This window comes from Apostichopus japonicus, chromosome 5 (genome assembly GCF_037975245.1).
Source record: "Apostichopus japonicus isolate 1M-3 chromosome 5, ASM3797524v1, whole genome shotgun sequence".
NCBI lineage: Eukaryota > Metazoa > Echinodermata > Holothuroidea > Aspidochirotida > Stichopodidae > Apostichopus > Apostichopus japonicus.
In genome coordinates this window covers 15,237,719-15,262,874 of record NC_092565.1, presented here as the reverse complement: position 1 = coordinate 15,262,874, position 25,156 = coordinate 15,237,719, and the positions used below count along the sequence as shown (strand labels likewise).

At 36.5% G+C, this 25,156-nt stretch overlaps 1 protein-coding gene across 1 annotated transcript; it reads left to right on the top strand.

Moving 5' to 3' along the window:
* The first annotated feature begins 1,647 nt into the window (after window positions 1-1,647).
* Window positions 1,648-25,079, top strand: LOC139967811 (BTB/POZ domain-containing protein 16-like). Its single transcript, XM_071971906.1, has 13 exons — window positions 1,648-1,976; window positions 5,283-5,349; window positions 5,814-5,970; window positions 7,116-7,373; window positions 9,400-9,753; window positions 9,925-10,039; window positions 10,390-10,459; window positions 11,184-11,246; window positions 11,839-11,906; window positions 12,367-12,486; window positions 13,226-13,478; window positions 23,206-23,307; window positions 24,600-25,079. The coding sequence occupies exons 1-13, from the start codon at window positions 1,864-1,866 to the stop codon at window positions 24,855-24,857; spliced, it is 1,998 nt and encodes a 665-aa protein (XP_071828007.1). The 5' UTR covers window positions 1,648-1,863; the 3' UTR covers window positions 24,858-25,079.
* Window positions 25,080-25,156: the final 77 nt, after the last annotated feature.

The window sequence follows — 25,156 nt, the reverse complement described above, 5'->3', positions numbered from 1 at the left end:
CGCTCTCTTCACCTTTTCTCCTTTTGCCGACAGACCCAAAATTTGCCGACAGCGACCAAATTATTGGGGGGGGTGTGACACCCCCCCCCCCCACACCCCCCCGCTCGCTACGCCCCTGCACAGGTTGGCGCGGAGCGTACAGACATTTTTTGAGTAAAGATACTCCCTAGATCGCCGAAATTACCCTTTCCAGGCCTTGTGTAATTAGCAGATAAACGAAGAATAAATAAGTGTCATCGCCAACAAAATGTGACAAATGTCAATAGGTAGATGAGAACCCAATAAAAAAGTAAATAATCGCGAATAAGTAAAAAGTGGTAAAAAGCTGAAAAGGGCGCCAGCAGTCCATTTGAGTCCGTCAGGGTGGGGGGGGGGCATCCGCCCCCTGACAATATGGACGCTCCGCCACTGTCTGCATTCAAGGCTGAATCATGAATAATGCTGCTGGATTGAATTAAACAGTGATGAACATTCTACTAACATATATTATTGAGAATAAAAGAGCAACGCGATGTCCAGTATGCTGATATATTATTATTCTGCAACGTCTTACAGTAAGACTTGTAAATACCCAATCAAACAATGAATCCCTTTTCATGGAAATAATGAATACGACAATCGGATATCAATTGAGAGATTTTGGCCATGCAGATCACGTTAGAGTGTTATTGAATTGTTTCATATGTTAGACTGTTGGGAATTAACTGAGCGGGCGGATAGCAGTTGATTTTGATCATTTGTAGCATAAAGTTAAGTTGATTGTGTCATAGCTCATGGTTGTTATATCGTTCGTTACAAATGCAGTTCCGTCAACGCGGATCGGTAAGACCTAGTGCCATAGTATCAAAGTATGTAATACTACGCTATATCTATCCTCCGTATGATGTGCGAAAAATACGCAACATTGGGTAAGATTTTGTGACGGAGAGCGGGTAGGGTGATGCAATTTAGAGATCGAATTTTTAATGCGCGTGTTTTGCCACCCCCGCCCTCCCCCACCCCACCGACACACACAGATACACACGGGCACACCGATTTAATTGAATGGTTTTAATTGATCTCCCCTATATTGACTAGAACACCCCTCCCCAGGCCTCCCCCCCCCCCCCCTCTTAGACCAAATTTCGGTTTTCATATAATGTAATATCGTCGTCTTTACACACAGAAAAGAGTTCATGTTTTCATATCATTTGGCGTACGTGCTGATGTGCGTGTGAAAGCGCCATCTCGATGAGCTTTCGATACCATCTTTCCGAGCAAGTTGTGGTAGCCACAACTTGCTAAGTCAGTTTCTGCGCATGTTCGAATGACGAATTTCCTTAACCCTCGTACTATCTGATACTGCTACGGACAGCTGTTCCCTGTCATTCTCAATTTGGCGAATTTCTGGGGGAAAAAACTACAAACATACATGTAGCATCCCTATAAACCCGGCACAGATTACTAAAATACGTTGACTTAGTATTCCTCGGTAATAAATAATCTCAATGCAGGCTAGATTTAACGTATTTGTGTTTTAATACACCACCCACCGGTGCAAACATGTACCGAAGTGGATGCATAGACCACCTGGTACCCACGGCGTCTCATAGCGACCGTTGCTATGGCATATAAGCAGCACCACTTTCATTTATTTCGACTTGCATTGTACTTGTGTATAAATCAATACTATACCTGTCACGTTGTTTACATTATGTATCGTCTGCTTTTCAAAGCATTGTAAAGAAATAAGGTTCGTGTCAGCAAGTAGTGGTGGTTTGCATGTAGCAAACGCCCGTAGGTTAACGTGATATTCGAATGTTGGAAGGGAAAAGAAAATTAAATTCTGCATTTAAGTAGGGAGATATTCATCAGAAAATAACCATGACGCAAGTCTTGCTGCCAAATCGCGCTAACACTATCAGAACAGATGGATCACTTCCATTTTTACCATCCCCTCCTCCAACAGCACCCCAAGCAGCCTTATCGTACAGCAGGTAATTGAGCCTACTATTTGATACTGCCACTGTTTCCTTGATATATTTTTTAAGTTGTGCTTATTACATTAATTTTAATTATTTTTGGCCCATCTGCTGCTAGAAATATTTTTTGGCCTAGGCTATGTCAAAACTGTTGTGGCAATTAACATAGCCCATGCGATAAGGTACAGTAGTCTCAACTGTAGCATGTAGGCCTAGGCTATCCTAAAAATTTAAGCCTATTGCCCAGTATTGGCTATGAGTCTTTGGCACCAGGCCATAGGTTCTTAGGTCCAAACTTAGGCTTAGACTGAAGTCATGAGTGAAATAACCGGGCCTAGGCAACTATTTAAATAATACCTTTTTTAGCAAGTGCTACTCAACACTCGCAGTCTTTGTTGTGGTTGTCTGGTGAAAAGGAATAGATTTATGCATAAATAAGCTTAGAACAGAATTGTTTGGTCATATTTTATGGTAGTAGACCCAGTCTAATCAAGCTCAGAAACTTAGAAAGTGACTAGGGAATCATGTGTACTAGGCTATATACATATTGGACTAAGTTTTATTGCCATATTGGCTGTTACTTTTACTATTGACAGTTACCTGACATCAGTCAAGAATTGGTGCAGAAAGGCATCAACTTACTGAAATGGACCCCAGAGGGATAGGTATAGTCGGATGTAGATTTGTCAAACGAATAAAGGAAGGTGAACACCAGGGGTTGACAGTCACCAGTTTATTATCTTAGGTCAACACAAACAAACACAAATTGCCTCTGCAATAAAAAAAACCTATATAATATATAAAATATTATATAAATATAATTAAAGAAATCTTAATGTTATTAGGTAGGTATCTTCAAAATTGAAAACATAAAGCCATGAAAACTGCTTTGAACTAATGCCTGTTACTCATGAATGCAATGAGGAAGCTGAAAGAATTCTCTGTTAACTCTTTAAATATTAAAAGTTACAACATTAATGCGTTCGAGTCAGACCCAAGACGGTAATTCACTTGGCCATACTGATCACATATCACTACATCAAACCAGGGACAAAGTGGACTACCATTATAACCGATTACCATGAAGGCCTTTTAGAATTTTAAAATTATATGTATGAACAGTAAAGTACTTCTGTGTTACACATACATGTGCAAAGACTGTTAAAGATATGAAGAGAACTTACCAGTTAAAATCCATGTAGCATATATTGTTTAAACATATTCCTGCTGTTGGACAAATACCACAACCAATACATACATGTCTCCACAAAATAAAGACAGTAAAATATACCATGCTACATTCTGAAGTGCCCTAGGATGGTAGTCAACATTTAGATAACAATTAGAATCATATCTTAACAAACATCATTAATTTGAAAAGGTTCAATCTTCTTTCCCAGTGTCAAGAATCACCATTACAGTTAGGTGAATTTACTCATTTAAGTGACATTTTGTCACCCAAGACTTAGTATGTAGATTATTAATAAACAAAACAATTTCTTATGATACAGGCATAGGCTAGGCTTATAGTCTATGTAAGCCTTGTACAGACTATCTGCAACTTGAAGAAATCAAATGATGTTACATCATGACACAAAGTCGAATACCACTTTAAGTTCACACGTTTCAAGAATTACCAGTGCTTGATAAAAATGTCTTTAATACAATACAGATAGATACCTGAAACATGTTAAGTTAATGTAACCATAACATGAACACCAGCATGTAGGCATCCTGGGAATGTCTGCGAGAGTGGCCATAAATTGTGATACAAGTATCCAAATTAATTAGTATATACAATTCCCAAAATACACAGTCCAAGCTGGCTCACAGAACAAACATTTAAAATAAAACAAGAAATACTCTAAGACCTTGCCTTCTTAATAAATTAATTATACACTTGCAATTAAATAATGACAGATCCCCATACTTGTAGGCAGTAAGGAGAGAGCAAATTCATAAAATATTCAACAACAGCAGTTAGTGCATCTTCTCTTACTAATGGCAATGAAGGAAGTGCTCACCATTGAAGGAAATTGGACCACATGTGCGAATGCACTGACGCAAAGATGCATGATATATATATATACACCTGTTGCAACATGCATGACCATAAACATGGATACTGATACTTTTACAAAAGGACAGTTTTAACACATGAGCTCTTTAAGTTCTGTTTTCCCCAAAACATAAATTAACTAAATAGAAACCATGATAACCATATCTTTTGAATGAGTAGAAATGAATGAATGAAATACGTTTTCCTTTTGAACAAAAGCAGTGCTTTCTATTTATTCAAGCCTTTCAGATATATTTCCTTTCATTTCAGTGACCTTAATTGTGTGAAGTACCCTCATACTCATAGAGAGGTTTATTCATACAAGGCTTACTTGTTATTAATCTCTTGAGTCCACGAAGCCAATATTAGACACATGATTGTCAATGAGATGGCTGTCTAGTGACATGTGCATGGAAGAATATACTGTACATGATGGTCATGATTGGTGCAAGGGGTCAACAGGTTGTCTCAAATGGTCTCAAAACTTGGCCATATTCTATGTGATTTATACTATATGACTGGTTTTGTCAGTAGGTTGTGAAATTATTTTACAGTGAATAAATAAAGTCATGTAATTTCTCATTCATTTATAACAAATATTAAAGGGATGGTTGATGGCAGAATGGATTTGTTAGCTAAAAATTGGTAATAGAATATCTCCATTGGCTCATACATCTACTATATGTGTCTATGTTTCACATAGGAAGAAGCCTGCTCTTTCTGGATATTGAAACATTTTAGAATACAAATTCTATACTGTTAAATCCTCAAAAGTGAATTAATTGGTTAATGCTCACGAGGGAGAGTTGGGAATCTCTGATCCTTTCTTATTGTCACATAATTCTTGGACAAATTTGGCATTTTGAGCAGACTGTATGGCAAGGAATCTCAAAGCTGATTGGCTCTCTGGTTAGTTGTACCTGATTGACAATTTAAGTATGATCATGAAGGGGATAGTTTTGATATTTCTTTGTGTGCATTAGAACGGGGAATTATGTTAGTTTGACAAACTTTACATGCTAATTAATTTGGGAAATGTAGATGTTGTGAAAACAGATTTATATCTTTAAAGAAATTGAATGAAAGAATCTGTTATTGTGTGTTAAATACAGAATGCCTCCAACAACTGTTCTAAAAAACAAAATACTTGCACAAGATCTATAATCTAGTGGTCTGATATGGGTGTTATGTCTTATACTTCAATAGATTGTTTTTTGTCTCTTTTACTAAACCTTCAGTGCCTTTTCTTTCTTGGTTTTCAGGGCATTGCAAGCTGCTCCATATACAGCCCTAATGGGTGTTGTAGTGGATGGGAGACAACCACCCAGGGTATGTATTCAATTCTCCTCCCCCCCCCCATCCACCCCCTCCCCAATTAAAGTTTAGTTCGGGAACAACAGATGTACAAAATACGGCTTAAGTGTCTTAAGCATATTAGCATTACCAATAATATAAAGGTATGTGAATGTGCTCATTGTCATGCCCTCTGTGGCCAATTAGGCCAATTTTTAAGCACAAAAATAAATTTGTATTCATTCCATTGAAGAAACTAAAAAGTTGTGAATATTCGTATGTGCCTCCATCAAACCATAGCTCATACTGTACATAAATTTTTGTTTTTGTTTGATTGATAATCCAAACGAACCACATATGCGTTGAAATGAACTCTTCATTCAAGTTAATTGGTAACATTTCACAAGTTCAAATTATTTATGTTATCAACTCAATTTACCATTATTAAGCAGTATCAGATCTCTGATCAGTGATTTATTTGATAATATCTCTCCTTACAGCATCCTACCTCTCCCAGGTATCGTATTCGTAATCAGGTGGGTGGAACCAATCGCTGGAGATTGCCTGAATCTCTAGGAGGGGATTTACTCGGTACAGCACAGGCAGTCAAGTCCTTAAATGAGCCCTACAACCAGAACATTGTCAATATCATGACAGGTAAATAGATGTTTGTACCCAGAGATTGTCCAAAGATTTGACAGTACTCCTCAAGCAACACTTGTGGAGTGGAATGCTGGAAATAGAAACAATCTCACACATTTTTAACATTTTACATATTGATTCTGCATTGAGAACAATTCATTATTCATTATTAAGGATTAAAAAACAAGGAAAATGTATAAAAGAAATAGTATATTTGAAAAAGGAACCATTCCAATTAAAATTAAATTATGATATTATGTCAGAGGTGAAAGTTAAGTGGGCATACATTGTCACCTATTAAGAAAAGAGTTATCTGACTATAGTGAACGTTAAGGTAAGTATAGAGCTTGAATTAGATATATCCAACTTTTCTCTTATGTACAGTCTTATTTACTGATAATAAGGATCTGCATGTATAACTAATGGACAAAACTTTGGTGAGTTGATGTTCACCAGTAAAAACAAATTGAACTTGCCAGTGATTTAGTTCAATATTACTTGCCAATGGTGTAGTTCAGACTTGATTTGGTGCAGTGAGTCAGCCATTTCCAGCAACACATCCATGAAATATTTCTGGATATTCTCTAATTCTCATAGTAATGTCTTTGTACTAGTTGCTTTCTGCACTCATTAAAAGGAAACCGCAGAGGTTAACCTCTTTGAAATAGAAACAGAAACTTTGATCCAGTGCACTTTCATCAGATATGATTTTCAGGGAAGTATGACCCAGAAGTGAATAAAATAACATATGTTTTGATAACGGGCAATTAGAGGAAATGGTTTGTTTGCTGCTTATCTAATTTCCTAAAACATTTCTAAATGTCAGATCTAATGACATTTATCATAATCTGGAGTCCTTGTAGGTATGTCAACATGTTATTTCCTGGGCCTGAAGTACACTTCAATTGAGTAATTATAGTTTACACCTAGTTCTGTGAAAAGATATTACAATTCTTGACAATTAAAAATGATGCCATTGTGGCTGTGTAACTCATAGAAATAAATGCTAAATATTAGTGTGCCTGTTTGAACATGTATTTACACATCTCTCAATAACAACAAAAATTATGCAGCTTCAGGGATATTCCTTCACATATATAGGTGGTAAAGTTTTCATGTTCATTAATAAATATCATGTAAAATTCTTTATTTCCCTTTAGCTGAAAACCCTGCCACCTCTCTGAATCATGAGGATAGAGAGTCATTCCATCTGCCATCAATGAAAAGACCACAATCGACCCAGAATGTTTCATCTTCAGCCCTGAGACAGTCAGCACCTCGTCTTCCAGTCACAGCGCCTGCCAAGACAGAGAGACACACCCCTATACCAAAGTTTGAACCTTCCACTGCCCGACCACCAACACCATTAGATATATTCCATTACCACTCAGCCCCAGCTCACAGCCAGCTTGGTCCAGGTTAGTTGAATACCTCATAGCATCAAAGACTTCAGGGTGGCAATAAGCTTAACAAATGGCTGTTGATCCTTGCTGATAATGCAGGTTCACACACCTAACCCAGCTCACAGCTAGCTTGGTGTAGTCTAGTGGATTACCAGGATGCATCACCTCATAGCATCAAAGACTTCAGGGTAGCAATAAGCTGTACCATTGTCTGTTGATCCTTGCTGATAATGCAGGTTCACACACCTAACCCAGCTCACAGCTAGCTTGGTGTAGTCTAGTGGATTACCAGGATGCATCACCTCATAGCATCAAAGACTTCAGGGTAGCAATAAGCTGTACCATTGTCTGTTGATCCTTGCTGATAATGCAGGTATACACACTTAACCCAGCTCACAGCCAGCTTGGTGTAGTCTAGTGGATTACCAGGATGCATCACCTCATAGCATCAAAGACTTCAGGGTAGCAATAAGCTGTACCATTGTCTGTTGATCCTTGCTGATAATGCAGGTATACACACTTAACCCAGCTCACAGCCAGCTTGGTCTAGTTTAGTGGATTACCAGGATGCATCACCTCATAGCATCAAAGACTTCAGGGTAGCAATAAGCTTAACAAATGGCTGTTGATCCTTGCTGATAATGCAGGTTAACACACTTAACCCAGCTCACAGCCAGCTTGGTCTAGTTTAGTGGATTACCAGGATGCATCACCTCATAGCATCAAAGACTTCAGGATAGCAATAAGCTTAACAAATGGCTGTTGATCCTTGCTGATAATGCAGGTTCACACACCTAACCCAGCTCACAGCTAGCTTGGTGTAGTCTAGTGGATTACCAGGATGCATCACCTCATAGCATCAAAGACTTCAGGGTAGCAATAAGCTGTACCATTGTCTGTTGATCCTTGCTGATAATGCAGGTTAACACACTTGACCCAGCTCACAGCCAGCTTGGTCTAGTTTAGTGGATTACCAGGATGCATCACCTCATAGCATCAAAGACTTCAGGGTAGCAATAAGCTTAACAAATGGCTGTTGATCCTTGCTGATAATGCAGGTTAACACACTTAACCCAGCTCACAGCCAGCTTGGTCTAGTTTAGTGGATTACCAGGATGCATCACCTCATAGCATCAAAGACTTCAGGGTAGCAATAAGCTTAACAAATGGCTGTTGATCCTTGCTGATAATGCAGGTTAACACACTTAACCCAGCTCACAGCCAGCTTGGTCTAGTTTAGTGGATTACCAGGATGCATCACCTCATAGCATCAAAGACTTCAGGGTAGCAATAAGCTGTACAAATTTCTGTCTAAGTGTTGAAGGTACAGTAGTTGGCCAAAAAGAGTAACAAATCATACACAGAAGTAACAGGAAGATTAGGCTCATGTTTTTCCCGGCCGCGAAAAATGCTAGCACACAATTTTATGCATATCAACTTGATGGGGGAATATAATCTTTCAGGTAAGGGGTAGTGTGTTGGAATATGTACATATTTAGTTTTTACTAATTTGCTAACGGGATTCCGCAAATGAAAGTTACACAAATGGTTATTGTTTGTTAGTTGTGCAAACGATAATAGCTTAGGTTAGCTGATCATAATTTTGATACGTTATGTATTAATGCCTGACCAAAAGTGCGATTTGGCCTTCATACCAATTGTTTAAAATATGGGTATCAATATCGGGCCGATATTGGGATTGGATTATCGGATATCGGCCAAAACCGATATTGGGGATATCGACACAACACTACTTTTTACAAGTTGAATATCATTGAATTACGCAAGATTGTTTGTGGTATAAAATGGTCCATTTCAAAAACAATGTAACACCTGCTCAATCAAATGCAAAGTTTATACAGAAGCTATTTGAAATAAAAAATCTTGTTTGCCTAATAGATGATGGAACGGTATGTCTTTTACCATAAGTTTTCCTACATGAAAGTTGGTTTTGATGATATGGAGTATTGTAGTTATAGAAATGCTAATTGTGGAAGATTTGCAGAAAATTAACTAAACAAATATTGATTGCTTTTTACAGATGTTCTTCTACATTGCCTTGGCACGAGTTGGGAGCTCCATAGACCTTTCATTCAGAAATCGACTGTACTCTCCGAAATACTCAGCAAAGCAGAGATTAAACCTCACCATCAGTGTTATTATCGAGATCCTCTCACCGCCACCGTGGACAGATTCATCAGTAAGAGTGATTACTACAGCAACGAATATAGAAAGCTCAGTCGTACTCTCAGCATCACAGAGAACAAAGAGGACCTCCAAACTCCAAGGGAAGAGACAAAGGGTATCGACCATCCGTCACACTTGGTTGAGGCAAGGAGAGCTAATATGACCAAAATCAAACTAAAAGTCAGAGACCCACTGGTTACTAAGGAAGGTGAGTTACATCTCGTATTGATGTATTCCTCTCGGTGAGGATCTTGTATTGATGGTTATTAAATCGAAGGAAAGTATTGTAAGTGTGATGTTTATACAGAGTCAGATTAAGTGTACAGGTACCATGTAATTTAACATAGGAAATATTGCCTTATTTTTCTGATTCTTTCAGCATTTGCAGTAGCGCTTGGAAACCTCTACCATGAAGAGTTAGATCCGTCCACTTGTGACATGGTTGGTGTGCTTGCATCAGCTTATGTACTTGGATTCACTAATTTACAAAAAAGGTAATTGAATCAATAGATGTAGAATATCTTGCAAGATATTGTGCACTGTACTTGGCATATACTCCAAGGGTATTTATATATTCACCAGCATCAGTGTTTGTTCAAACGTTAAAAGACATCTGTGTACTGTTATGAAGACCCACAAAAACATCAATTTATAATAACATCTTCACATAGGTATGCAGTTTGAACTGGGTTGTTCAGTAAATGTGAGATATCCACTACACAAACAGACAGACAGACAGACAGCACTTTTCCAAACTTGTTACCTGATCTCGGTCAACTTTTAAGTATCTCTATTCATATGAGAATGAATTATTTTTAAAAAGTTTGTAATCATCTATTTTCAGATGTCATAGTGCTATGAGTCAGAGTATTCAAGCCAGCACTGTATGTAGATATCATCATGCAGCATTAGTGGTAAGTATCTCTTTTGATTCAAGTATTTTTGTAACTTGATTATCAATTTGAATCAAGTATGTTGAATTTTTTAGAATGTATAAATATTAATTTGATTAAGGTACTTTGATAATGTACTATCAGTATTAATTTGACTCAAGTTTGTTGACAATGTATAAATCTTAAATTTGACTCAATTTGACTAAGCTATATTGATAATGAATATTAATTTGAATTAAGTATGTTGACAATGTATAAATCTTAAATTTGACTCATTTGACTATGTATATTGATAATAAATATTAATATGACTAAGTATGTTGACAATGTATAAATAGTAATTTGACTCAATTTGACTAAGGTATATTGATAATCTACTATGAATATCAATTTTACTGCATTTGACTTTGTGCCATATTAGTGTTTTAGTGGTAAGTGATGTTAACAGGACATGGGAAAGCTGAATGTAAACAATGACATGCTAAAAACAGACCTTGGTAACACCTGCATGGCTCGTCAAAGAACTTACCCCTCCCTGCCCACCCCATAGGACCTCTATCACCCCACCCTCCCCATATCCCCTCTCTCTGTTCTCCCCGTACCAGCTCTCCTATCTTCTTCCATATCCCATTCTCTCTCTCTCTGTTCTCCTCAAACCACCTCTTTCTGAAATAATAGTATATTCATTTAGATATTTAATGAGACTATTTTAATATAACAGCCAAATATCTCATTTTGATTTCAGTATAAAGTTGGTGAATTGGTGAGCAGCTGTGAGAGATGGTTAGAAGTGCATTTGGTTTCACATGTAAGTTTTGACCTTATTCTAGGTAGCCTACTGTGCATATTTCCTTTGCGAGCAAAACTGCATCAACAACTAAAAGTATGACGACAGTAACACAATAAAGGTTCACCAGTCATCATGAAAGATTTACTTCAAGTTTATTATCTCATCTTCCTACATGTAATGTATCGGGAGATGAGATATATTGTACTTCACCCCACAGCAGAAATGTGAGGATGTGTGTGCATATGTGTGTGTGTGAGAGTGTCACACACTCCTCCTAGACCATAAGTCCGATCATTAAAGGCATTAGATGGGTAGAGGATGATGAGACAAAATTTTAAATAGGACAGGTTAAGGTGGGGGACAGGTTAAGGTGGGGGTCAAAGGTCGATTGAGGTCCATGGATTTCCCTCTTCCATGGACCTCAAGTGGCCTTTGACCCCCACCTTAACCTGTCCTATTTTAAAATTGGTCGACTCTTAATTCAAGGTGACTATAGTGATTGGCTACAGTTACATCTGAAACTTGGGTTAATTTAATGACAGAACATAGGGATGTTTAGCTCTGTTTGAAATGTATTATTTACCTTAAGTTCTCTTGCTTGATCCTGCAGCTTTCCATACAAATATATTTGAGGGATTTACCCCAAGGACTGCTCCAAAGAATCATCACATCCAGCAGGTAACAGGTTTCTTCCTTATAACATTGACCTATTAAACCAATTCCAGCTACGGTACAAATGAATGCATGAACTATCCATAAAAGGAAGTTGTTGATGTCAGACATTATAAATAACTTTTGCTTCTGGTCCACAAACCCATTAAACTAGGTCAACGGTTCTTCCTCTGTGGAAGAATTAATAAAGTGATGTTATTGGAACCATTGCTAATGACAAGGCACAAGGGAAAATACAGTTCAATAACTATAATGGGAGGAAAGCTTATTTTTGGTAGAATTTCTATGTCAATAACGTTTAAATGTGTTTGTGTATATCTAGGCTAGTTTTAGCTTGTATTGCTACACATCTAAGTTTTCCACCATCCTAATCCTAACTCCCTTTCAGAATGATGAATGTTAGGTTCATCACACCTACCTTCTTTTATCTCTCCCATAAAATACCTTCTCTGTTTTGCATTAACAGGTTTTTTACCTTCAATGAGTACACCCTCTACAGGACCCTCTGCTACTGGGTCTTTCTCAAGATGAACCCATCCGTCCAGCTGATGCCCTCACACAGCACCATTGTAACATTCTTTAACAGGTATATTAGTTGATATATTACCCTCCAAATCATACATCTGAACTTCCATTCCTTATGGCAAGAAGAATAAGTGGCAAGATGTAACCACAAAATACCTCCCTTCCCAACTGCACACCATCACCATCTTCTAGGAATTAACATGCCTCTGTTGATGACACAGTGTTATTTTAATTTGTTTGATTGGAATTACCAATAATGTTAGTACAATGGATAGAGCATATATTCATCTTTTTACTTGAACATGTGGCGCCATGCCAGTGGTCTGATAGTCTTAACAGATAACAACTTCAAGATGAATGCTGTTTCTGCTTAAATTGGGAATTGGAATTTCATTAAAGGCCTTGAAGACTCGCCCCAAACCGCGTGCCGCCTTGTGAAAAAGTTAACTTTTCGTTGCTTGCAAGTGAGTTTTTCTCTTGTCGCTACAAAATGCAGACAGTAATGAAACGTGATACCTTGTTAGCTTTAGCTGGACCTAAGATGTCCATCGCTGTATCGCGGTTTGTTCACTGTGCTGTGGGTATTGACCCCAGCTGTATGTACTGACTGTACACTAGTGTCTAATTACCGACGGTAGCAAGCTATGTGTGTATTTTCTGGGATCAATGGTTGTGTCTAACACTTCTGTTATACCTCATTCGAAACTAGGTCAGATTATCGGCATTAGACGTTTCTTTTTGCGCGAGTCTTCACACCCTTTAAATGTTTTAGTTGCTCTTTGATGTTTTGACTATTTCAGCTTGTCGAGGTCCAGTGCGTTCATCGAGGGTGACGATGGACAGTGCTTTGTTGGTCTTTTCATGGCGTTGAGAATGAGTGGTATCACAGACACTCGTCATTTGGATGACATGCTCAGGATGAATGTGGTACCTCAGAGCTGGGTGTTAAAAGTACTGAGTCATCATTATCATGCTCTTCAAGGTGGAGGGGATATGTCCTTGATGCTCAACTTCAACACAGATGCCTTACGATATGGTTTCATTATCGAACAGGTAAGTGATCCTAACTACAAGACTAACATGTGCTGGCCACATGGTTCTTATCAGTAGCAATCATACTGCATGCATGCAATAGGGATATTCATTTGATCAAGTAAGTAAACCCCCACCCCCTCCTGATTCCATATGTTGGCCAAGTGTGGTGAGTCATAAGGGAGGGCATGGTTGTATGGTCAAATGAGAAGTGGATCAGCTCATAACTCTATGATAGGAACAAAATGATACAGTATATGTCTCACTATTACTGTGAAATATCCCAGACTAGGTTGTCAGCTGACAACCTGTAGAGGCTGCTATCCTCCAAAATAATTTTGATGTTGAACTAGACCTGCATTTCTTTATTAATACTGTTGTTGGCTTAAAGTAGCAGTTTAAAAATTAATACATAAACTCACCTTCATATCCTTAATGTACTATATCTTACCCACTCAAAGTTTTACTACCAAAAGTATGTAACTTAAATTCTCAACCAACTATTAATACACTTTAATTGCAGTAAAACACAGTGGCAAGTAAGTAAGTCATACTTTATCAAACCCCCCAAGCAGGAAATTGCATGTTCGCTGACAAGTTCACAGAGTAAAATATACATTTGAAAAGGATCAGACAGAGCAAATGGTCAAAGACAAAAAAAAAAAATTAATTAAAAAATATATAACAAACAATACAAACACAGAACAGGCCAAACAAGGGTTACCAAGCAAAATCCATATTATTAAAACTGATAGCGGCACCGAAGTAAGAATAGTGTTGGTTCTTGTGCACAGTTGGTGAGGATGTCACTCTAACACTGTGTGAAATAATGCATCCAGTGGGCTGTACCGTGTAAAGCAGGGGTGGGCAACCTACGGCCTGTGGGCCACATGCGGCCCGCCAGTGATTTTTTTGCGGCTCTTGAGATGTCTCAAGAAAAAGAAAAAAAAATCAATCTATTTTACATCATCACAAAAAACGAGCTAGCTGCTTAGAATTTATCGGCACTAATGATGCTGTCAGGTAGGCCTATTATCCCCATTAATTATCAACTGTACTGTATTGACATTAAGTTTTTGTGAATACAGATTAAGTACACACACCTCTTGCTTGAAAGTCCTGGGAATCAAAGGTTTGAAATCAACAGCAGGTCGTTGGTTAGGTGCCCATTCATTCAAAAAGGTTGCCCACCCCTGGTGTAGAGGATGACCTGAGTCACCCCACAAGGACTGTAACTTGACATGCACTCAAAGTTTGTAGATCAAATCCACCGACAGCAGGCTCTCCCGGACGATCCTTCCTGCCCGTCTTCAGACTTTGAGACTCCCTTCTTCTGATCTTGCAAAGCATTTCCCACCCAGTATGTGAGACAAATAAAACCAACACAGCGACTAGTAGAATTATAAAATTGGCAAGTATGTCAGAATTGATATTAAAAGCATTTTAGTTAATGGAAACAATAAAATTTTGGTTTCAACCTCTGTGCAACATAACCAACAATCTCATTCTAGCCCAGTTTCTCATCAAGCACAGCCCCGAAATATTTATATGACGCCACTCTCTCTGCAACTCAATTTGAACAGGATTTGTTTGCGTTTGTCCTAAAGTATATAAATATCTCTTCAGTGTTTGTTACATCGAACTCCAGAAAGGTTTCTGTACAATATTTGACAAATCTACTAATATGTTCAAGGGAGAACCTATGATCATATTCAGACACTAAGCCAATTCACAAGTTGACAACTGGAATGTGTGGAGCAAGTATCAGAAGTATACACTGTAAAAACACAGGGAGGTAAAATGATTACCTGAGGAACACCAGTGCTTGAACAAATTTAACTAACATTGGAGTTTAGCCTACTGCTTCAGGTAACATACTGAGAATGACTAGTGAGATGATTTAAAGTCCACCTAAGAAGTGATGTATGAACTACCTCCAACTTGGTGAGTTTATCAGCTTAAGGAGTTTAGCCTACTGCTTCATGAAACATACTGAGAATGACTAGTGAGATAATTTAAAATCCACCTAAGAAGTGATGTATAAACTACCTCCAACTTGGTGAGTTTATCAGCTTAAGGAGTTTAGCCTACTGCTTCATGTCACATGCTGAGAAAGATTAGAGAGATAATTTAAAGATCCACCTAACAAATGATGTATGAACCACTTCCAGCTTGGTGAGCTTATCAGCTAAAGGATGTGGCTGAACTGTATTAAAGCAGTCAAAAAAGTAAACAAACATATAAATGCAAGCAGAACTTTACCAAGTTTGGAATACTAGCTTTAAGTGAGAAATAAAGTTTATTTCAAAGAAAACAGGATTGCATCTTCATGTAATACAATCTTTAACATAAGTCCCTCATATCTGCCATGGTAGAAACATATGTGTAACCATGCCAGGGACTACTGTATACAACCAGTATCACCCAGCTTAGGAATACATTTGCTTCTTCATATCACATTAAACTGAAACTTTACAAGCAGTTGATAATGACAGTTTTATCACTTGCATTGTGTCATTTGGATTGTCTGTGGGCCTAGATGCGTGGGTGAGGGCTACAGTGAGAACTGACACCAACAAGACAACAGAACTGAGTCCCACTTTACTCAATCAGTAAAGGTATCTTTTTCATCTGTTTACCTTAAAACTTACTGAATTATCAACATGAACCTGTGCGGTGTGTTGACTTGAACTTATTGAGATATGTGAATGGAAACCAAAGTTTCTGTTTGGTTAAACCTGCTGCTGTTAAGGACTTCCCCTGCAATGTTTATTTTTAGATTCTGTTTATGAAACTAGTAGAGAATGCTTCATTCCACCAGCTATGATGATTGGCAATCATTGATTTCCTCTGCTGCGGCAAACTCAACGTTTCCTATGGATACAGTCGTACCTCACATGACTGTGATGATGTGTGCCTTGATAAATCAAACAGTCTGACTATTTGTCACTGCAACAGTCATCTATATATATAATGTAGTTAAGTCTCTTCAGTTGAGTAATTTGATCTTTGTACTTTGCAATTTGTTCAAAGTATATTAAGCGACCACCCACGTAGTTATTCAACCCAGTAAACTAACCTCGGCACAAAGGAGTGCCTCATAACAGGAATTGTGTTCCTAGGGAGAGGTGAAGGAGATGTGTTTTAGTCACTCTCACCAAATTGAACTAATAGGAACCGAATAGACAAAACAAAACTATACAACTAGGAAGTTCTTGAGGAAAACAAAATATTGACTTTTTCATTTTGTGTTTTGCTTACGCTAACCTGTACAGCATTGACTCTCAGGGGGGGAATTCAAACGTGCTATGAAATTTGACCGTATTGAGGTCATTGGTTGATGAACTGAATGGGACTGAACTTCCAATAACTACTTCTTGAACAGAAACTAATAACATTATGCAATTACCTTAATAGTTTGTATTAATTTGGTATTCTTGTTTAGTTTACCTAAAAATTACAGATCAGGCTAGAAAATAAACTTTATGCCATTTCACAGCATAGCTTAGATTTTACTTTTGTTAAAGGCCTTATTCACGAAGATGTAATCCATGAATCTGAACCACCGCTTACTGTCTAGTCTTTAGATAGTTAGTATAAGTAGACATAAACCATTCAATCTTTCAAACAGGTCAATGTTCCTTGGAAATGAAAGAGAAAGAGGACAGTGTAATTGTACAGGGTAATGGACAGGGTACAGGGTAATGGGTTTAAAAAGTGAAGCAGGTAAACCTACCAGGACATTATAGATGACATGCTTCTGGGTCATTCACCTTATTGCTAGTCCAACCTTTAGAGGAAGCTCTCTCTCGAAGTTTATCACAGCACAGGAAACTGACCAAACTTAGCCACATTTAATGCCATTAGTAATATAGTTTGTAGGTGGTAGGGGTGGGGGGGTAAGGGTGCTGAGGCTTTGTTTAATGTTTGTCTATTTATGCACCATTACATTTCATATTGATACTCTTCACTAAAGATTTTACTACAGACGCCTTTGTTTACTTTTTTCGTGTTTGTTTAGCAGACGCCAAGTCACCCTTGTTATTTCTTGCATCTCACACCTTTTGTGTTTCTTTGTAAATAATGCAAATATTATTGTTTGTCTTCCCAATTGATCAGTTTGTTTAAGTAAAAAGGTGGAGTAACCATAAAATTCCCATTTTTTTATATATATATGCTTGCTAACTATTTTCCTTTGTTTAATGTGTGGTTGTTATTGGCTAAGTGCAAACAAGAAATTGATAGTCATCAGAAAGAAGTAAAGTAAAGATAAGAACACTGGGTAAATTGTTGTAGCTGCAGTCAAGAAAATGAAGTTACGTGTAATAGCTGATTATTGTGTAGCAGTAGTCATACATGGTTCTGACCTACAGTACATTCACTGACAGCACTGTACTAGGTAAGTTTTGTAGCTAAAGAGCCTACAATGAGCTTCATATCAATGACAGTGATTTCCTGACACAAACAAAAACTGCCGCTGAAATGTTTATCCCCCCAAGAGAAAAACAAAAAGAGAATGAATAAAAAAAAAGGAGTTAACAATATTTATACACTTGAAACGTGTCAGATACATTGACAAGTTGATAAGGGATGAGAAGCATTTTAACACACCTAGAATTCAATGTTAATTTTCCTGACTCACATATTTGTTACTTTCATGATAAGGAAATTGCTCATTCCACACAATATCAACTTGCTTCCTGCTGGTCAAGTCAGGTGTTTTCCTGACCGATAAATAATGCTTATGTTGATATATTTGTTGCCATGGTAATGTGATACACCCAATCCAAAATCTAATAATGAGTGGGTTAGGATAACTGTGAACTAAACCATCGAAAAGGAAATTGACATGATAGTTGGTTTTAAAAGATATCGTTCAGTGGGTGTGCGGTATGTAGGTGTTAGTGGGAGTCTGTATGACATTCTGCACTGCAGTTCAATGCATTGTCTCTTGTGGGATCGAGTTTAGGACCTCTTCCGCTCTTAATTTATATATCAGTGACATTTGTCAAATTGTTCTTCAAAGCATGCAATATGTATCGCGCTGCCGCACAGTGTCGTTACCAATGAAATGAAAACTATTTCTAACTGTCTATTAACGTCGTTAAAACTAATTAAAGTTATAATATTATATCACCCATACCAACATAAGATAGATCATATCCGTATTTACATTGGCAACACTGAAGTAAGTATCTTAAGATGTAAATTCTTTATGAAGACAATATAAACTTCCATGTTGCCGCCAGTGTCGTTACCAATGAAATGAAAATCTGCCTTGTAAATTCTTTGGCAGCTGTTTCAACTATAACTGTATTATCGCAATTTCTTCGCTAGGAATTTGCGGCAATATTTGTCAAGGAATAGTTTTGCATTCAAGTTTCCAATTTATTCATGTGGTTCAAAATTATGCAATGGCTAAGAGATTCATATTAAACTCAGGAAGAGTGTAAGTACTTCCTGCAAAACAATTAACAGAACAATTGTTACTTGGCAACAGATAAACTACATTTTCTTTCCTCTTCCTTTATTCTTTTGTCCTGTCTTCTTTTGTTTAGTTTGTTTTACTCTTATATAAATTTCTTTTCTATTCCTCTTTTTGGTATGGTATTTTGTCTTGTATCTGTTGCTACCAAATCGGTAAAGGGGAGCTGCCTGTAAAAGCTACTGGCATCTTCATCAAATCTCCTCCACTTGTTTGTGTCGATACTTGTTTCATCTTTGTTCTTTTACACAAGTGGAAAGAAACTGAACTGATGGTTAAAACCTTTTCAGTAAATTTGGCAAAGGAAGGTAGCATAAGACTGTTGGGTGAATACAGCTGCAGTTTTAGCATTATAGGATTTCACCTCTTTCACTAAATACTGCAAATGAAGGTATTGTAAAATGGCTGGGTGGACACAGCTGCTATGTTACTATAATAGGGGGCATCCCCTTCAGTAAATACTGCGAAGGAAGGTATCAATAGATAGCATAAAGGAGTATTTAAGACCTGATGTTTGTTTGGTTTAAAAAGTGTTGATGAAGGCAGCTACTAAATGGATCCATATCTTACTGTAAGATACATTTCCAGAGACCTTCATGTCTTATTTGCACTCAATAACACCAACCTAAGAGCTCTGTTGTTGGAAGATCTGAGACATAACTGTTTAATAATACATGTAAGATGCTTATCCTAACTTGTGTTTAAGATTATTACATCATCTCAAGTTGTATTTAAGATGATTACACTATCCTAAGTTGTGTTTAAGACAATTACATGATTTCAAGTTGTGTTTAAGATAATTTCATCATCTCCGGTTGTACTTAAGATGATTACAATATCCTAAGTTGTGTTTAAGATGATTACATTACCTCAAGTTGTGTTAAGATAATTACATTATCCCAAAGTGTGTCTGAGATGATTACATTATCCCTTGTGTTTAAACTGATTACATATCCCTTGTGTTTTATACCTTGATTACACATCTGTTCTGGTTAATATGATTATGTATTGTGTTTACTGTGATTACACTGAAATAGTAGCTGATGCCACATACTAGTGCCCAAACTGTAAGAGTTAATTGTCATTGTTTTATACAAACCAACAAGAACCTCAACCAATGAAACTAATGCACTGTTGATGGAGATGACTGGTTAGTTTCTACAAATAAATTAGATTTCTACTTGTGCAGACTTGTAGAATGTAGGTAAATAATTATAATGAAGTTAGTGAATGAAAATGCCTCAGGATCTGAAGCCCATGACATTGAATTAATATGCTTCTAAGATAGCTGTAAAGTTGGTTCCTTTAAACAGAAGACTAACTCACAGATAAATCAACTCATACATTGTACTTTCAAGCCTTAATAGGGTCTTCATCAGCTGAGGATGTTATAATAGCCTCTAGATTACATATAAAAAATAATGAAACAAGCAAAATGCTACTCAATCAATCCTCGCATCACAAATGTATTCCTAATAGCTGCTATTGCTTGTTTCGTGGCTATTCTTCTTAATCATATCGTATTTTGAATTTATCCAACTCATTTCTGAAATTTTATTTAATTTTGTAATTAATACTGTCAATGAAGATGCTTTGTAATTTTTGTAGACTGAGATATTCATATTTATACTTAACTCAAAAGTTTTATATCTTTCTTTTATATTAGAAAGGTCAGAATTCAAACATTTTTATCAATTTGAACCATTTGGTAAGTAGTATGATATCATTGTTAAATCTAGCAGATTGTTACATCTAGCAATCTAGCTAACCCACAATAGTGAAATTTAATACAAGGAAAACTGCATCTAGTATTTGATATGCTGCGAGTAAGATCAACACTAAATATTCTGAATTTGTAATTAGTTTCCTCATTAACAGAACCGTCTTCAATTTAGGGGAGGTCATTTGTTGTTCCTTTCTGATCCATATTTGTTGTTGTTAAAAGAAATTGATGACTTTATTGCAATAATGACTATAGTAATGTATACTTCTATCAGCCTACGTAAGTAATTATAACTGCTAGTGATTAATTAACAGTGCCAAGAATTTAAAGCATTATATATCGATAGAGCTTCCAATCTTTGAAATATTTGCTTTTCTTCTTTACCCTTACCAATGTTATCAAAATACTTGTCTGATCTTTTTATGAAATTTTGCAGGGCTCATTCACTGAGGCTTGTCTCCCCCTCCTGCCCCACCCCCAACACAATCATCATTGCAAATTGATTTAAGGAACTGACAATCTTGTACTGTGGACAGTGGTAGACAGTGACCAGTGGAAACCAACCCTCTTTTCTACATACAAATAATTTAGTGATGTTGTTTGTCAACAACGTAATCCTGAATTGTTGATAGTCCTCTGTTCTTGGTGATCTTATTTAGGTCATCAGTGATGACATTGCGAGTAGCCTGCTTGTTGAAGATTGAACATGGGCAACCATTGTTAGCATTTCTGTGTAATGTTTCCTACATACACTAAACAAGAGTCAGTTAACTGTGAGTGTAATCTCTAAATTTGAAAGTAATACAGTTGTTTGAATTATGATAGTATAATATTGTAACGCTGTTACTGTAAAGTTGTGATGCAATGGGAGTTCTATGTGGACGGTGTGGAACTGTTGTGGTAGTTTAAATCCCCTTGGAATTATATAGGGGTTATCTCTCCTGGCATTAAGTAAACCAGTTGTAATTGATGGCAGATTATGGCTTTTGGGGCTGCTCCTATGAATCGGCATATGGTATCAGGCTTATCCTAAGATTGTGATGTAACACATGTGATATTTTCTAGGGATACTTATGTGATCACATTCATCTCTGTTAAGGAGTACAATTGTTTGGGGATGGTAGGAATGCACTGTATTATGTCTTAAGCTAAGTTGTAGGGTAAAGTTCATCATTTGTATACATGTGGTATTTCCACATATTGTTAAGGGATTTATATAAAATGCATTACCTGGGAGGGACAGACCAGTCTACTCTGGTTGCTGTTGGACGAAACACTCTTGATGGTAGGCTTCAGGGCCACATAGCCTCAAGTTTGTACCACATATCCAGTACCAGACACTTAACCTTACTGTAAGAAGTTTTCTTTTCAATATATCGCTGTTAAAAATACCATCACTTCTGGATTTATTTTGTATACATCTTCATTCTCTGGCCAATTGCAATGCAACATCTTAGGCCAAGAACCCTGAATCGGCTGGCCGGCGCTACTCACTGAGGAAAGTGTTACAATATCATAATTTTATGTTGCCACTACAAAATGTTACAAATAATAGTAAAATTGCTATCCAAGTGCAAAGCTATATGTATAGCAGGTTTGTACACAGAAACAATAGTATTTTATGAGACGAAATTCAAAACCGCTATGCACAAAATTTGCACACTAAATCATTCCCTGCACTTTCTCATTTTCCCAAAGTCGTGAGTTGAAAATTTAGGATTGAAAGCCCCATTATGCATTCCATATGATAAACACAAACTAACCGATCCCTAAATCTACAATCATTTTGGTACTTATGAGTTGTAAATCATAACACAAATCATTATGATCGAGTTTCTTCCCCAAATTTTGGCCCTTTTGCAGACGATGCAAGGAATGAAAAGTTAGGGTATACGCTGGGCAATGTGTTTTGCCATGTCTAGCACCATTACATAAAGTCTGTGTGTTCATTCATTTCTTTATTCCAGTATAAATTTACAGAAAAATTTATAAATAGGATAAAAATATAACAATATACAAAACATCAAAATACAGGTTAAGACATATAAAAGTTTATGTCTCTGTCAATGTTCCTGCAGAAGAAGAAATTTAAAAAAAAACGTTCGAGGGACACATTCCACCAAAACTCTTTCATTACTTGCTTACCTTGCACTTTTAGAGTTCAGCGAAAAACTGTTCCCTGTGTAAGTTACGTTGTGTTCTAGTATTAGTTACTGCAGTCAAAACATTTGCCTATACTTAACGTCCGATTTAATGTTTTCATTAGTTTTGAGAATAGTGATTACTGTTGAGGATGTAGCAATGGGTAAAAGCATTAAATGCATAATTTACCATAAAAACTCCAGTAATTTCCCTTTTCGTTTTTGTATATCAATAGTAGGAGGAACTTCTGCCTGTTTGTAAACTTAGTTTATTTGGACAGATCATCAATTTCTACAATACATTACATAAAAGTCAGTGATTCTTATTTGATTTACCAGTGGGAACAGAAACGGAAAGAGTGGTTTAATGTTGATTTTTTTATCTTTCTGTGTTTACAGGAGCCAAGGTATCACACACAAACTATTTCTGTTCATGGGTTTCATTTTGAGCTGAAAGCCCACAGACAGGGAAGTGATCCGACCTACCAGTTTTATATCCAGGTAAAACTAACAGGATTTATATATGTTTCCTGATAAAAAGTAATGCCTCTTTTTAGAAATGATCTGGAAACATTCATGAACAACCTTAATGAAAAGGAGACCTTTCTATTTGAAGTTCCAGATCAATTATTTAATTAAATAAACATATACAGCTACAATGATGTTACATATTGTTTAACGGATGTTGCTGCAATAATAATTTGATATTGATAAACAGATGTAGCTGAAATTAAAATTTGATATTCGTAAACAGATGGAGCTGTAATAAAAGTTTGATATTGATAAACAGATGTAGCTGATATTATATTTATATACTGATGGAAAAAAAAAACTGAAGGGATGATAACGTATTAAGGATCATGCTGTCAATGAGCAGATGCGTTTACAGTTAAATCTATGTATTGATAAACAGAACCAGATACAGTTATGATCTATGTATTGATAATCAGATACAAATTACAATATATTTAATAAATTATGATATTTAGTGATGAACATACAGTTACAACCTATGTATTGATAAACAGATATAGTTACAATAAATGTATTAAAAAACAGATGCAGTTACAATCTATGTATTGATGAATATATACAGTTACAATATATGTATTGATAAACAGATACAATTACAATCTATGTATTGATGAACAGATACAGTTACAATCTATGTATTGATGAACAGATACAGAACTTTACAATCTATGTATTGATAAACAGATACAATAACAATATATGTATTGATGAACAGATACAGTTACAATCTATGTATTAATGAACAGATACAATTACAATCAATGTATTAATAAACAGATACAGTTACAATCTATGTATTGATGAACAGATACAGTTACAATCAATGTATTAATAAACAGATACAGTTACAATCTATGTATTGATGAACAGATACAGTTACAATTTGTTTATTGATAAAAGGGTGAGATTGCAATTTTGATGATATACCTATAATCAGATATACAACCATTAAACTTCTGCAGCCACCATCATGATTTAGTTTATTCCTGTTGTCTGTCTTATATGATAGTACCAATGATAGCATCTAGTACCTCTGGTGAGATCTTGCTTGTGTCAAATGAATTTGACCTGCAATTAAGTTTGATAAGATGTGTGTCACTCATTTACTCTGAAAGATTCAGTATACCAAATAACTTGTCTCATGTGATCATGTGTCTCACAAATCAATTATTTTATGAATTTTGTCACCAAATAGGAACCTTTCCAGACAGTACTCTGTCACCGTTTGTTTATAACTATTTTATCAACTTTCCCTTCAGAGATTAAAGCCCCAAGATTCCACGTTGTCTTTCCGGATCTGCGAAAGGCAGACATTTTCTCTCCGACAAGATAGAGAGGTCCTTTACAGCATTCGAGTCCAATGCAAGGCCAAAGGCCAAGATTACTGCTACAGCACTGGTATGCGGAACAAAAAATTTGGACTGGGTTCTACGACCAGCAAAAGTGATATTTTCACTCTAAATGATCTGTGTTTACCCATTTGTGTCACTTACCAACTACTCTTCCCACCATCCTAAGAGAATGATGCCATGGCAACAAGCAATGATACAGTTACCATGGAACATATACTAAATTCTATTTACTGTTTATATTAATATATCTGGATTATGTACATTTAATTTTTTTTTGAAGATGACAATAGTTGATAAAGGAGATATGAATGTATCATGAAGGAGTAATGTGAAATATGACATGAAATCAAGAGTGTAATTATATACCAGACCATTATGCATTATACATGTATGTTTTGTGTGTGTTGATAAATTGTCTTCTCTATGAAAGGGTCTTTCTGTAAGTTAAGGCTTCACAACTTGTA

What these genes read in the sequence shown, in the direction of transcription:
- LOC139967811 (XM_071971906.1), top strand. Translation starts at nt 1,864, where the DNA reads ATGACGCAAGTCTTGCTGCCAAATCGCGCTAACACTATCAGAACAGAT. An exon ending in GCAGCCTTATCGTACAGCAG is followed by an intron (nt 1,977 to 5,282) that starts GTAATTGAGCCT and finishes CTTGGTTTTCAG; the next exon opens with GGCATTGCAAGCTGCTCCAT. An exon ending in ATGGTTTCATTATCGAACAG is followed by an intron (nt 13,479 to 23,205) that starts GTAAGTGATCCT and finishes CTGTGTTTACAG; the next exon opens with GAGCCAAGGTATCACACACA.